General features: G+C 46.5%; 1 protein-coding gene across 1 annotated transcript in view; it reads right to left on the bottom strand.

Annotated features, from left to right (window-relative positions):
* Positions 1-16,378, bottom strand: part of NCAPG2 (non-SMC condensin II complex subunit G2) — a 431,039-nt gene that overhangs the window by 121,577 nt on the left and 293,084 nt on the right. The window contains exon 23 of the mRNA XM_086941500.1: positions 14,240-14,430. Within this exon, the coding sequence (XP_086797626.1) occupies positions 14,240-14,430 (191 nt within the window). The remainder of the gene's footprint in view (positions 1-14,239; positions 14,431-16,378) is intronic.

Raw genomic sequence — 16,378 nt, forward strand, 5'->3', positions numbered from 1 at the left:
CTTGGGTGGAGAATGTGGATTCTCTTTCTAGGTATGGGTGGCAGCAGGAGGTGGAAGGGCTTCAATAGGCAGACATGCTTGAGAGTTAACAATGAGCATAAAAGCTGCAAATCAGGGCAACAGTGTCAGGCATGGTTACTGTGCTTGAAGGTCACAGTAGTCAATTGTTTGCAGTCACCCAACGGCCTGGGAATATGGAAGTGACGCTGCTGAGCCTTAACACATGCAGGGCTGTCCTCTGTGCAGCATGTTCAGCTTTTGGGAGGCTTGTGTCTTCTATTTTCGGCACAGCCTGTTGCTTGTACTGCTGACCACAACTCACATATGCAAATGACCTGTAGAGTTTCCTTGGGTACAGCACGCAACTGCCCCAGGGATCGGCAGGTATGGACAATTATTTGGAAGGCCAATACTGTTAACACCAAGGTCTACCTTGTGAAATCTGCCCAGTGCAGTTTGGGATCTGCTTAGTGTGTTAGTTGGCCTGCATACGATGGCCAGTGTCCTTTTGGGGAAAGAGGAGTGCAAGGTAATGAAGGAGGAGGAGTCATTCTTTATGAGGCCCGGACTTATGTAGGTTATAGGTACATTCGTTCAAAGGGTGGTGAGCAAGGATCTGAAGGCCTGGGCTGGCATGAACATTCTCCTATAGTAGGAGGAATTGCCAGGTGATGAAAACCCTAGACCGGATGGGAAGGCAAAGAGGGACCATGCACGTCACCTAGACACCTGTGACATCTTGCGTGAGGTCTTCCTCTGGAGCTCAAGGTTCTTTTGATGCATCCCCTTCCATCTGGAAGGTTGTGACATTGTGTTGTTTCTGAACAAGTTCTCTCTTCTAGGGAGTCTATACGACTGATGAGGGTGCGAATAACAGGGACTCACCGGATGCGTCCAATAAGGCCGCTGTGCTCAGTAGCCCTAGATGCCCCAATCCAGATGCCTACTGCTTTCAGAGAGAGGATCCACTTGGAGGTAGCCCAGCAGAACCAGACAATCTGTTTGATCCGAGATACTCAGAGTAGGTCCCAGCAGCCAAGGTAGCCTCCTATGTGGGTAGCAAAATAAAGACTCTAGGTGAAGAAAGCCTGCATTCACCTTAACTCCGTCGGTGCTCATGCCGGTAGGCGCGTGCTCATGACGGCCAGGAGCAGTCAGAACGTTGCCGCTCCTCCCACGTGGTGTTAATTCCCCGCCTGCGAGGGAGAATTAATCAGTGGGCGGAGTTCTGATGGCTCCCGGCCGTCATGAGCACACGTCCACCGTGATTTATGACGGCCGGGAGCTGTCATGAGTACCGCAGTACCACGTCCAACCCCGCCCTCACCCCCCCCCCCCCAATCCCCCTCGGCAGAATTTGCGCTGCGGTAAAGGGTAGAGTGCCTTTAAAATTCCTATGAAGGCAAAATTGCTCCTCCTCCTGAAATTTATACAATGATGCCCACTTTTGAGAAAATGGGGTGTATTAAATGGTGTGGGGGTGCGACTTACCAACCCCTTTAGGGCCAGTAGGTTTAATCTGGCAAACTATCAGCTCAATCCGGGGTAGCTGTGGCACTGAGCAGCAAGGCTTACAAAGAGGAACTAGAGTAAAGCATTTATACAGCACCAAAACAATTGAAGAAGAAATTGACACGGCACAAAAGAAATATGACACCAATTTATAAAAACAGACTGCATTTTTATAGAAATGTAGACACTGATATGAAAAAGATCTACCAGAGGGTTCTGGAGATAAAGATTTTACAAAAATGTATGAATCAAGACAATTCACTTAACCGCGATCAGGCACTGGCAAATTCAACAAATTTGACACTAATCTTTTCAGTAAAAAGTTAGGCTTGGAGGTCACTTTAGGTGACCAATTCCATTTGGAAGCCGATTTGGTGGGACCAACCAGGTCCTCAAGAACAGCTACCTTAACAGGTGAAGAAATCCTCAGTCAGTTCTAGGCACTTTTATCAAATCTTTACAATGTCAGATGTCCTGATGCAAGGGATGAAGGATGCTGAAGATGCTACAAGGATGCTATAGATGCAGTGTGGTGTGCGGGGAGGGGGCTATGAAATAGATTGCTGGTTTTGCGTGTTTACGGTCAGGACATGTAAAATGCATGTTCTGCACATGTCATATGTTACACCCTGCTATAGGACTTCATAGGCCTGCCAGAGGGGAGTCTTACACTGATGTAATGGGGAAGTATTGGCTTTGCCATTGCTTTCAATGACGAAGCTGGACTTGTGGTACACAACTGCTCTGCCAGTGGCGGACTGGAGAACTTGTTTTACTTGGGGGACCGGCAGGGTGGCACAAACAGTGATGCAAGCCCTGGGGTACCCCTCTAATTTACATGCCCTGGGTACCAGGACATTATATAATAAGGAGTTATAGGTATGTTAGCCATTCCAATTGGGTACAGTTTAGGGTCTGGGCACTGCGCTGCTAGTAGGAGGCCTCAGTGTACTCTCAGAGTAGAAAAAACCGCAGCATCAGTCGAGAAACTTCGGGGATGAGCATACAAAAAGAGGCATTTCCTTAAACCAGCCAGGACTATCAAAGATACCAAGAAGGTAATCAAAAAGCCAGACAAACTCCTGGACAACCTGAGGCTCCAGACTATGATCTTAAAGAGGGCCAATGATAAAGTCTTTAAGGAGTCTGGTAGCTCAGAGTATCCTGTCAAGGGTGTGTCCAAAGGTCCATATCCCTGCTTAGCAACACAAACGGAGCGTTGTCCGCAATGCACACACTCATTACTCATAAAAAGCTGACCACATGTTGGGAAATATGGTGCTGTCTGAGGCAAGATTATCGTCTCAGGGCTGCTTCTTTGGAGAACATTTCCTAAAAGAAATGGGCAAATATGTGACGGCCGTAACTTTTTTTTCTCATTTTTTTTTTTTAACTCCCAACCAGAACATTTACTTGCTGTGTTGTTAACATAGTCTTCCTATAGCTAGCACTATAAAAGATTACATGTGAGCATAAATCACATGTTCTTCAACCCACTGGTGTGTCATGGAACCAGGGGAGGGATAGGGGTTGAGGGTGCAGAGGTCAGAGCACTGTGGCCAGGGGAGGCCTGTGGGGGAGGAAGGGAGTGGGGTGAGGTTGGTAGAGGCACTTTGGGTGTATGGTGTGGAATGTGCTCTTGACAACAAATAAGTACAGAGGGGTTGCCAAATATCCTTAGGCCTGTAGTAGGGGGTTGAAGCGAGGCATACAGCTTGCAGGTAGTGTCACAGTGGGCCAGGCTCGCAAGCCAGTTAGGAATGGTCGGGAGGTGGAGAGTCCCCCAATGAAGTGCAATTTCCCATCTAGCAAGTAGGAGGGCCATCGCCGTATAGTGACGGATGCCTTTCGGGAGATCCTGCACATAACCCACCAAAGCTATTAGTGGTGCTGGGCTAATATAAGTTTCCACGATCTGTGTCAAACTAGAAAAAACCTCCACCCAGTAACGTGTGATATGTCTTTAGATCCAAGTCATATGTAGAAAGGTATCATCTACACTGTGGCATGTAGTGCACTCGGGGGTCTTGTACAGTCGCATTTATGAAGGTCAGCCAGGGTAACGTAAGCATGACGTAGGAATTTAAAATGAATATGTTTATGGCGGTGATTGGGGGAAACTGATCACGTTTCTTGACAGCAGGCAAACCATATTTGCCTGTCAGCAGGACGCCCAGATAATTTATACAGGCCTTAATGGGTAAGAAGGGATCTATGATGAAGCACGGTGTGAATGCGTTGAAATACAAAGCATACTTCACCCTTGCAGGAGTCATCCGGGAGTCTGTGGAGTGCGAAAGGACATGACCATATGGAAAAAGGTCACAGAATGTATGAATATTGTAGTGTGTCAGGGTATGCCTAACCATTGTCTCGTTGGTAATAGGGAACAACAGGTTGTTGGCCACTAGCAGAGAATGGGAATGCAGCAACGTGGCTTTAAGCATGTGCTGCAGTTCGCACCCAGGACGTGGTGGATAGTGGTTGTATGTCACTGGTGCCCACTGTGAAGCCCCTGGCCAGTACAGATTCTAATGGCACAGGCGCGGCCAGATCAATCTACCGCCTGGTGAACGGGAGCCTGGCATTTCTATGGAACCAGTGGCAAGTGTATGGGCTGCAGGATAATACAGCTGGAAATGTGATACAACGAACCCACCCCATTCATATAGTAGGACTAGTGTGTCCCAGTCAATGAGGGGACGTTTACCGGACCAGATGAGCTTCAACAGAATCCCCTGTAATGTGATAAAAAAGGCATTGTTCAGAGTTATTGGAATATTTTGAAAGAGGTTTAAAAACAGAGAAAGAACCACCATTTGGATGATGGTGATGTGCATGACAATGGAGAGTGGGAGGCGTAGTCAGAGTTCCACCTGAGCAGTCAGGGGGGCCACAGCAGGAACGTAGTTCAAGCTGACCATGTGTTCCTTATGACAATGTATGTGTACGCCGAACACGCCATTACACCACTTCAAGGGAAAGTCACACTGGAACTGAGTGGTGGCATCAGTCAGTGGGAAAAGCTCGGATATGGACCAATTAACCAGGAGTCTGGAATGGCTCTCAAAGCGCATCACCTCACGCAGAATAGGGGCCAGAGTCTCCCCTGGGTGATGGATAAAGAGTAGTACGTCATCTGCATAGAGATGCAAGCACCGTGCAGGTTGGAATTGTAGGCTGCGGTGCATATGATCCTGCTGCAGGTATCGGCCGAGAGGATCCATTGCTATGATGAATAGTAGAGGGGATAGCGGGCACCCCTTAAGGGCTCTCCGGGTAATAGGAAGCGAACGAGTGACCGATGAGTTAGTTCTAAGACTTGCTGTTGGGGCGGAATATAAGAGATTAATTAGGAAAGAGAATCCTATTGAAATCCACAGCTTACATAATGTAGCATGGAGGAGCGGCCACTCCAGTGAGTCGAAGGCCCTCTCCGCTTCCAGGAGGGCAACTGCTGCTGGAGTGTCGGGAGAAATCATGTTACGTTCTGAGAACATTATACGTAAATGTAATTAGGTAGAGACGTGCAGGACAAACCCAGATTGTGTAGGGAAGGTTATTTGGTCCATTAATAACACAAGGCGGTCAGATAGTACTTAGGCAAGAATCTTATTGTCGAAGTTTAATAGCAAAAAGGGGCGGTAAGAGCCACCATAATGAGGGTCTAACTGGGTTAAGGCGTAAGGTGATAATCACCTCTTGTAATGTCAGGGCGAGTACCCCGGTAGCCATGGACTCTGTGTACATCGCAAGCAACCACAGCACCAGGAAGTGTTCGAAACTTTTTCAAAAATTTCCAGTGAAGCCATCCAAGCATGGAGCCTTACTGCCCCCCAGGGAATCAATCAATCAGGACATTTGTAAAGTGTGCTACTCACCAGTGAGGGTCTCAAGGCGCTGGATGGGGGAGGGGGGTGCTTCTGCTCTAACAGCCAGGTTTTGAGTAGCCTCCTGAAGGTTAGTAGGTCTTCGGTCTGCCGTAGGAGGATGGGGAGGGTGTTCCAGGACTTGGCGGCGAGGTAGGAGAATGATCTGTCACCGGTGGTCGCACTCCAGATGCGGGGGACGGTGGCGAGGGCGAGGTCGGCGGAGTGGAGCTGGCGGTTCGGGCGTAGAAGGTGATACGTTTGTTGAGGTATGCTAGTCCGGTGTTGTGAAGTGCTTTGTGTGCGTGGGTGAAGACCTTGAAGGTGATCCTCTAGTTGACGGGAAGCCAGTGCAGATCTCTCAGGTGGGGTGTGATGTGGCTGTGGCAAGGGATGTCGAGGACCAGTCGTGCTGAGGCGTTCTGTATGCATTGCAGTCGTTACAGCAGTTTGGCCGGGGCTCCTACATAGAGGGCATTTCCGTAGTCCAGCCTGCTGCTGACGAGGGCCTGGGTGACCGTTCTTCTAGACTTTGCCAGAGCTTCAGACTCGCAAGCACCTCCAAATGGAATGTGGAAAGTGGCTAGCATAGTGGCATGATCTGAGTGTGCATAAATATAGGTCCAGGTGGCATGTGGGGCAGAGTAGTGAGTGTGCACCCGCAAGTAGGTGCCTTTTAGACACCAGGCGTCAATGAAAGTATACGTAGTGCAGATTTCTAGCAGGTCTTCAGAGGGAATGTGGTTTACCAATTGGAGCATTAGCGGATGACTCACAAGACGGGTTCATTAAAAGATTAAGGTCGCCCCCAATATGAGATGGTCAAAGTCCAATTTGTGTGAGTAACGTCTGGAAAAATGCAAGGGGAGTCTATGTTTGGTGCATATTTGCCAAAAGGGCAGATTTGCCCGCCAGTGTCCAAGTTACCAAAGCGTATTTGCAATGTTCGTGAAAAATCGCAGTAGCCTTGTGAAAAGGGAAATTTTTCATAAAATAAAATGCAGACCCCTCTGGAATAGGTGTTGTAGAAGGAGAAATATTGGACCCCAATAGGATGCAAAGGTATGGGATTTGCCCGGTGAAAGGTGGGTCTCGTGCAAGAACGCGATGTCCGCACCATGACATTCAAGATAGCGTAATAAACTGCTTAACCTTGCAAGGGTTTTTGAGGCCTCTAATGTTCCAGGACATCAGTGTACATTCCATAAATGGTGAATTAAGCGTGCATGTGGGTCACATCTATGAGTGATCAATGAATAGCAAACTCATGACTGTGCAGGTCAGACAGAGCACATCTCAGAGTCTGGAGTGGAAAGCTCTGGAGTAGAGCGTCCCTGCTGCGCACACGCACTAGAGTACTGTCCCAGTTTCTTGTGGGAGGATTTGGGGTCAACAAACTTGTGGCTGGCGTCCTGCACCATCTAGGTGAAACCAGGATATAGAGATGTCGGCACCCTACCAACGAAGTGGGCCAGTTTCATGCCCAAGCTTGAGGGCAATGTAACGATCGTGAAAATGGAGAAATCTGGTCATTATGAATCTAGGGAGGAGGCCCGGTGTGGGGTGCAGTCCTAGGGTGAAGTGCTGTTGGCCTAGGAGATCAGATAGCAGCAATTCGACAACTTGGCTGCTCGCAGGAGTAGGATCGCGGAGTGGGCCCGGCTCAGCAGCATCACAGATCCACACAGCTGAAGCTGACAGCAGAAGGCAGGGCCCACTGGAGAGACGTCGCCCCCCCAGGAAGCCTGGCCCCGCAGCCAGCCGGGCCTCAAGGCGATCCAGGGCCAGGAGGCAACACCAATCTGGTGTTCAGATTGCAGAAATTGGTGGGGGGTGGGGGGTGGGGAGCGGCAGCCCCAACCTCAGGCTCACCCGCAGCCCCTGTCACCATACAGCCTCCAGCATGCTCGGCTAGCCGCAGTAGGGAACCACCTCAGCACCGCCGCCAAAGGTGGACCGTATTAGGACAGGTTCCGAGCACATTTCAGTGATTCCCTAGACGACTTTGCCAGAGCTTCAGACTAGCACAGCCCTCTTGGTCGACAGTGAGGCCACACCCCTCTAACAATCTTTACTGCACTTAACTATAACCAGGCTTTCACAAAGGTTTGCCACAGAGATTTACACAGTGGCTGGTCAAAGTACGAGGACCCGCAACAATACTCTTTGCCAACCAAGGCTCACATAGAGGAAAATACTGCAGGAGAACCAAAGTCTGACTAGATCCAAAGAGATTCAGAGGATACTTCTTGCTAGGAGGCTCTAGCCAAAGATGTGTAGGCAGAGCTTCTGTTCTGCCGACAAAGCATCAAGATGCTTTACAAGTATAACTTCCTAATTTTTCACCTTCTATTAGAATAGCAGCTATCCTTGTTCGTCCCCAAGTGGTGGTAGCTGAATGGTACCCTGGGCTGCTTCAAACAGTGGAAGGGTTCCATACAGAGCTCTGTAGTTCAACAAGGCAGAAAAGCAGTCCATCACCTCTGCGCTTCTCAAGGAAGGAGTCCTTGAGAAATCAGGAGGTACACAAGATGTTGCAGAAAGCACCTTTTTGCCAGACGATTCTTGACCAAAAGGATTTTAAGGGAGAAGGAGGCCATATATATTTAGTGGGATATAGAACAAAGGCAATGAACGTGATCATATTTTGGGAATTCAACGAGTGGTTGATCTATCATCATTTCAAGATGGAAAGCATTCACAACCTCAGAGACATATCTGACAGAAATGTCTGATTGAAAAGGAATGGATGATTCATTTGGATCTAAAGAACGCACACCCTATGATCCTCATTTTTGTCCTGCACTGCAGTTTTTCTTCAGTTCACTTGGAAGGATTAAGTGTACAAGTTTACTGCCCTATCCTTCTGGCTGTCCTTGGCACAGTGGTGCTTCATAGATGGTTGACTTCGGTTATGAAATAGCATTCCTGGAAAACATTTTACTGGTGATTCAATGCAGACAAAGGTAGCGGTCACACTTGGAAATTACACTATCCCTTTTACAGGACCTAGGCTTTGAAATAAATGGGGAAAAGTCAGGGTTGTGCCCTAACTGGATTATGGTGTTTACGGGATTCCAGGTCCGCAATTTGTGGCTGCCTGCGAGGAAGGTAACAAACATCCAGAAAGACATGAGGATAGCCCTGATGAAGGAGCCATTTTAGTGTAGAAAGCTGGCCAGGCTAGATAGACGGATGGCTTTGTAAAGTCAAGCTATTTTACAGGGACAGCTCATTACAGGCCCCTTTAAAGAAGTAAAGTGTCTCATGTTTGTGAAGAGTAACATATTTGGAGCGGATGACTGTCAAGTGAAGCCTGAGCAGACCTACAGTTATGGCTGGACCACACAGGACAGTAATAGGAGAGCCATTTTCATCACTTCCAGAAACCTAGTGATGTAGTCAGATGTTAACCAATGGGGCTGGAGAGCGCGATGAGGAGAATTACCCCCTGAAGGAGATGCGAGACGAAGAAGTGAGACTACACATCAATTGTTTGGAACTACTGGGCGATTCCTTTACTATTAAAAAGCCTTACCAACGACACTGTGACCTTTTGATTTCTTCAAAAAAGGGACAGCTTATCCAAAGTCCAGGATGCTGGTGACAGCTCAATACTGCCTAGACTATTAGAATATGGTTCCAGACTGAAATTTAAGGGAAATCCCCAATGCCAGTAACTGAAAACTAGACTGGGGAGATTTTCCAGGAAAGCCAAAGATATACAGATGGAGATCATGAGATGTAAACCTCTTTGCCTTTTGGCCGACCCACCAACTTCCCCGCTATTTCAGTTGGTGACCGGATTTGGAAGGGGTGCTGTCATTCTGCAGGATGGGTCAAAATGGATGAATTACGTCTTTTTGCCATTTCTCATGCTTGGCAGACAGACAGTGGAGCTAGTTTTGACAATGCTGATTTGAATATTTCAAGTTTGATTCCTAGTTCTTCTGGAACTTTCTGCAATTCCCCCCCCCCCCCCCCCCCCCCCCCCCCCCCCAAATTTCAGATGATTCTGATAGACATTCAAAGTCCAGCCCATCAGCAAGTCCTGGGAAGATCACCTGAACCTCATGACCTGAAGGATTACAGGGAATGCTGGCTGACTACAGGAATTTCGAACCAACCTACTGCTTTCATTCAGAAAACCTAATAAGGGTACGGTCAAGCTCTTACCATTCAGCCTAAAGTGGTTCATATTGGTGTGTGGCAAAGGGTTTAGATCTCTTTGGGCAGATTTGGTCCATATCCTAAATTTTCTTTCAGAAAACACCAAGATGGGATGGCGAATAGAATGGCCATCTTGGCAAGGCATTTGCTGATGAATACGTTGCTGGTGGTTTAATACCAAATGGTGATCAAGCTTGTTCAAGGTACTAGGCGTTCTTTTCTCCAGAGCCTAAATATTCTAATCTTTGGAATGTCAATAGAGTTTTAAATTTCTTTCAAATGTGGCCCCAGAATGAATACCTTTGACAAAAGGAACTTTCAGCTAAGCTGACCATCTGTGGTATTGCCTGATCTCAGATGTCAAAACACTGGATCTTTCATACAAGAAATTCACAACGCATGGGGTAATATTTCCTAAAATGAAGAGTGGTCAGATTCATACCAGCGTTTTAGGAAATGACCATAGATTTTTTTCCCTCTGGGGTGAATCACTTGATTGTCATTAATAAGTTGTTTAAAGTGATCTCATCCATATTGAGAAGCTCACTGGATTATGCAAGAGTGGATGATATAGACAATGGGGCTCATGTGTACCATGTCTTTCAAGGACTTTCTCTTAGGAGAATGGATAGATGATAATGAGGGCAGCATATTGGTCTTTAGAATCCACCAAGAAGTTCTAGTTCAAACGCATTCTGGTGGATTCTGCTCTGGTGGTAAATAAGGTTTGAACAAGCATAATCCTCTTCTTTAGTCCAGACATAATATAAATCTAGCTATTGTGAAGAAAAACTTCAGTGCTATTAAGAGCAATGAAGTGAGGATTATTCAGCCTCGCAATCGAATTGATGAGCTGTGAGTGGCAGATATTAGAGGTGTTGGACCCTTAATGTCGGAATACGGGAGGACGCTCCCACTCCTCCCCAGTTTTGGAAAGTAGAGTGAAACTATGGTAGCATTTTTCCACTGTTGAGGTGTTGCAAACCTCTGTTTTGTTGAACATTTTAATGCATTACTGCTTCTCCGTCACCGTCTGAGGACCTCCCACAATTCCTTCCCATTACCTGATTTGCTGTAAGATACCTGTACTACAGGCCCCAGTTTTTCTTCAGTGAGCAGTGTTTCACTGTTATACAAAAACATGCTCAAATTGAGTTACAGTTAATATTTCTGTGTTACTTAGGACAATTCCGTAGTATCTAGACCAACATGGAGAACATATTGGACTGCTGTGTGTCCATCATGAATTGTTTGAGCCAAAGAGCGCCCCAAGGTCCTACGGGACAGCCAGCCAGTTATTACTGGCCATGTCCCCAAGGGCATGTGTACAACTATGGAGTTAGCAAATAGCATTAACTGACTGCAATGTCACACTAGCAGAGGAAAACATGAATGTAGGAAGCCAACTCTTTGTGATATAGCAATAAGCTGATATACTGTGTAGAGTCCAGGGGTTCCCTTATGAATGGACAGGGGCTTGCTATGCAATCCCAAAGTTTTCTATTAGGAGGTAGTGTGGTTGAGCAGCCTTAGGCTTAACAAGGAGGAGAGCAAGACACTTACAAATACCTTCAATGATTAATAAATTACACCACAACTCAAGAAGGAGACCCATACTAATTTATAAAAATAGCAAGTATCTTTATATATGTTTAGGCAGCAGAGAAAGAGAGGGCTTGCGTGCAGAGGCTGCAGGCGGCATCTGGGAGTCCAGGAGGGATGAAACCACGATGGACACAAGCTCTGGGCGGCTGGAGAACTTTGTTGGCACCGGTGGCCCACTTTAACTCAGGCCAGAGGCAATGGGTGCAGTGGTGGCTTCAGGTGTCGGGTTTTGGCTGTTCCGGAGGCAACAAGAGTCTTCTCTTTGGGAGATTCTTTAGAAAAAGTCCACTGTTCATGGAGGTCTTGAGTCTTTTTCAAAGGCAGACAGTCGTCTCACGTTTCTGTAGTCACAGCTGAAGGATGAGTCGGCTTTGGCACTGTTTTCGAAGAGGGATGCAGACAGGCCAGCAGGGTTGGTACCAGATGCTTCTCTCTCCTTGCCTTTTGCAGCTCTTCGGTGTCCTCTCTCTTCTTAGGTCGTCGGGCTCTGCTTCTCTGGAGCAAGGACTCTCCTAAATACTGACCATTGGGGGCACTACGCCCCCTATAGAACCACTTCCGGTGGGAAGTGGGCATAACCCTGTTTCAGAATTTCTAAGTATGCCATCACAAAGATGGCTACTTCTGAAAAATCATTTTCATCTGACAGTAGCCCACCTTAGGGGTGGTACTAACCTGGAGGCGGCACACCTACTTGACCAGCTAATTTTTCGCCTGTCCAGGTGCCAAGGAGGCTCTGAACAGGGGGGTGGCTTCCTCTCCTGTGAGGGGAGCCAGATTTGCATCCCAAATGGAGCAGCTTTTTTGAAGCTTGCCTGCCCAAAGAGGCAAATCAACAGGTCATCCTGTGGGAGGGGCTATTACACTCTCTTCCCAGACAGGCTTTTGCTCTTGGTCTCCTGAGAGCCAAGGCTCTCACCCTAGGAGGTCAGAACAGCGTCTTAGGTGACAGGCTGGAAGAAACTAGTCAGCAAGGACCCCAGAAGCTGGTAGGTTTTCAGGGGGCACCATCAGCTGATATCACACCATATGCCAGGCAAAAAGTAGGGGTGACCATGTAAAAACGGGCCACTTTCCTACAATTAGCTTTCCAAAATCCTCAATCCTCTTGGATTCCCTATCCATAGGGAATGAATTGAAATTTACGTTACTGGTTGAAACCTGAACCACAAGGCTATCTGGAGAGGGTATTTGGTAACAAAATCAGTATCTTCAGGAGCCGGTCTTTGACACGTGTCCACCTGCCTATTTAACAGAGGGTAGAAACAGGGCTTCGACCAAGTGGCCATTAAGGTTCAGTAAGGGGCTCATTAAAAGGGAGCAAAAGCTTAGCGGTAGCAGACCAAGGCTGTAAAATTTCAGGCAGGAAGTATGTTTTGGTCTCGACTGAAGGCAACAGTAAATTCAGAACCTCTCCGGCCTTCCAGAACACCACTGCAAAGGAGGGACTTTCTCCCATTAGTGACCAAGTGTCAAGTCAAATTATGCCTCTGAAAAAGGTGTCAAGCCCACTCGCCTCTTACAAATCCATGTACAAGGTATAATCTGTGTAGAGAGAGGCTAGAAACTCATCACCATCAACACTATCCTAGGGCACCCCTAGCTCCAAATCAGCCAAAAAGGTAATACAGCCTCTGCAAGGATATATGCCCTTGTAGAGGGGCGTCGTCAGTGTGCATGATGACCAGTCGTGCTTTTGTAATTTCCTAGCACAACACTGGACAAGATTGAGACGAATTCTGTTCAGTGTCTTGACATTCGGACTTGACCCTCTTCCTGCACCGGTAAAAACAATCATGTAGGACCAGTGCAGGTTCTTGAGCAGAGGTGGAGGCACGTACCAGAGTCTGTATTGGGACCGAAGTGGGTCCTAAGGTGCCAGACAGCAAAAAACGGTCAGAGCCACTGATGTTATTCAGATTGGGGGCTCCTGTGGTTCCTTGAGGTACAAAGGTGTACCAGAAAGAACAGGAAACACACCAAAAACCTGCAGCATGGTTTTGTGGAAGACTTCAATCTGCTGCAGAGTCAACAATGGGAATCTTGGGTCGCCCCGGGGTCAGCTGAAGATCCTACTTCATAAACGGAGACTTCAAAGGTGAACAACTCTATGATGACACCTTCTCTTTGGGTTCAGAGTGGCAGATGAGATTGGGTCTACCTTGGTTTTTTATGTCTGCACTTGGACTTCTGTTTTGACTTACCTGAGGACTTTAAGAGTGCCTCTAGAGAGGGACAGAGTCTGCAGCCATGTCTTGCAGAGAGACTTCGGCAAAGGGCCAACTACTTATGTTCGGCGATGTACAGCTTTGCCTCTCTGTCCCAGATCACCTCCAGCTGCATGAGGGCAAAACGATAGCACAATTTCGAGCCATGACCTGAGCCCTGACACTAAACACACACCTGGAGCAGGTCAATGACAGAAATCTGTTTTCTATAGTCGTATTATGCTTTAAAACCTGCAGCTTTAGGATGTGATATCGTTCCCTAGCACACATTTTTAGAAGTCATCAGAAGGCCAACAAACTTGAGCGGAGCTATGGATTTGATTTGAATGGCACTGAAAGAAAGGAACTGACATCAGCGCACACAGAAGGCGCTTATATGCAGCTCCACTCTCACTTAAATGGAGGTATAGAGCCAATGTGGAGCTTAGCGGAGTGTGGGAACACGGCTAAGAAAAGTTTCCAGATCCTGTCTTGCGAGTGAGGAATCTGCAGTTAGCAGTATCCACCCAAAAATAATATACTCACAAAGAACTGTCAAATAATTGTCCCAAATGAAATACAACACTTTGCAAAATGGGAACATGATTAACGCCAACCAGTATGTTTTACTAAAACTAGGTTCTCTCGGAGTGGCACGTTACCTGTTCGCAAAAAGTTTCAGCAAGTGACCGATGGTGGCAAGAGCTGTATTGATGCTGCTACCACACATTCCTTCCTTTAATTAGAGTGTTATATGAACCAAGAATCAAATCAAACGTAACTTACCCTAGAGGCATATTTTCAAACATGTTAATAAGTTGCAAGATGTTTCACTTGTACCCAATTAAAAAAGAGCTACACACATGCAAACAATACCTGAAGAGCTTCGTCTCGCTGCTTTCTCAGTTTACGTGCAACAGTTTCCAAAACTTTCTGGAACAACTTCTGAACAGCTTCAAGGAGTGCTGTGGCATCTTCATTTGTTGCATCCACAGTCTGAGACAAACAAGTCTCAGTTACCTCTTTCAAAACAGAGAGAAGCATTGGCATACAAAATGACCCATGCTCTGAAGAGAGAAAACAACAGAAAATAACATGCTACATTAATAGTATTTAGTACCTATTTGAACATTATGCAGTTATTAAAAAGTGTGCAACATAGGTCTACATATAAAATTGTTAACAGCTAGCATTTCATAGCTTTGGCAGCAAAAGAAGCTAGCATTGGCATGGTTAACAGGTTTCTGAACAAGCACAATAATCCTGGGCTTTAACACCCAGCTACAGAGTCTGACTTTTTCAATGCTTAAGTAGGCATACTCTATGGCAAAAAACTATAACAAGTTGTTGGCCCATGTGCGAACAGGCAACCATGTTTTTTGTTATAATGTATGGCCATCTTGGTTCTTTTTGTCCAGTATACCAAAGCTGACTGCTTGTGCACATGTTCAAGCATGGGCAGCTATGTTGCAATAGTTTATGACAGTTTATATACCAATAGTTTATATACCTTACCATTGGTTTATCAATCAAAGATTTTTGAAAGGTAAAATAAATAAAAAATAAAGTATGCATAGAAAGCCATTCATATCAAGGCAAATGGACAATGCAGCTGCCAAGGCTCTGAAAAAGTGCACTTTTTTCTGTGAAGACCACTACATTTTGCAGAAGTGAATTGCCCTCACTCACACAAAGGGGGAGCCAATAGCTGAAGTGGGCTGACCCACTGCATCATACTGGCCCATTGCCCTATGCTGCATGCTGTAATGGGTGGAAGTAAAGTGTGGTTCACAATTTAACAGACCCACAGATAAACGCTGCTGACCAGAAGCCTCTATATCTCTGCCTATTATGTAGCCTCAAAGACCAGTCTTAAAAAGGAAAAAAGGCATTTCAACAACAATCTCTCCAAAAATGTCTTGCTAGAGTCACAGCCCAGCTTCATTCCGGTCATTTTCAGAGGAGACATCACTCTTAAGTACACTGCCTGACATAATTTAGAAGTCACCAGGAAATTGACAAAGTTGGGAGCAGAGCTCAGGACCCTTGCGCGAGGGCACCGGAACAAAGGAACCGACAACTGTGCTCAGAGGTGGCACTTATATGAAGCTCTGCTCAATCAATTGCGGGGGGTGTGGAGTCAGAGGAGGTACCTCAGGCCACCAATAGGCATGACGGAGCATTGGTGAGAAGATTCTCAGGGTCCAGTCTGGCTTCTGAGAATATTCATAAGGTGAGTAGTTGGCGTTAGAAGTGTCCAACAAAAGAGTGGGATTTCTCCAATGCTGCCCTAATTACTGCTTCTAATGCCTCATTGAAGGGTAGGGCTGGCTCTGTCTCTCGTTTGTTACAGAGATCTCATTGAAGATATTAAGCCATTGCCTGCTCTGTGTGAAACGCAATGTTGAGTCTACCTATGTAGCTTTCTTTTTTTATCACAGAGGTGAGAAAAGTGTGCACATTTGAGATGGGGTAGAAAATTTTGCTTTAGGGGTTAAACTCACCACATAGGCATTCTGTAAATCCAAGTGAACACTATTTAAGAATGTTCGGTCAGCAATCATTTTCAGCTAGGTTTTTATTTATTTTATCTTTAAATGGGCAGATCTCTCTGCAACTAAGTGTCTGTGCAAAAATTACCCCAAAACCTAAACAATATTTTGTGGCATAGTATGTCCTTTATCCCTGGCATCGCTTTCTTATTAACCCCATCCATGCTCATGACGAGCTCAGCTCGTCATGAGGCACAGTGGAGCTGTGCTGATGACGAGCTGAGCTCGTCATGAAACATGGAGTAAATGAAAAGCCAGCACAGTGGGAGAAAATGCACAGCAGCGATGTGGTTAAGGCAGTTTGCATATCTATTCCTGGCACTCTAAACAAAAATAAAATACAATCAGTCTTCGAGTACAGTGAACTGATTAGTTTGGAATCCCTGCTGCACAGGTTGACTTTGCAGAAAAGCCTCAGTGGTACTTAGGCACAGTCTGCACCATAACAAGAGGGAGAGACATT

The sequence above is a fragment of the Lissotriton vulgaris genome, chromosome 10 (genome assembly GCF_964263255.1).
Source record: "Lissotriton vulgaris chromosome 10, aLisVul1.2, whole genome shotgun sequence".
In the NCBI taxonomy this organism is placed as follows: Eukaryota; Metazoa; Chordata; class Amphibia; order Caudata; family Salamandridae; genus Lissotriton; species Lissotriton vulgaris.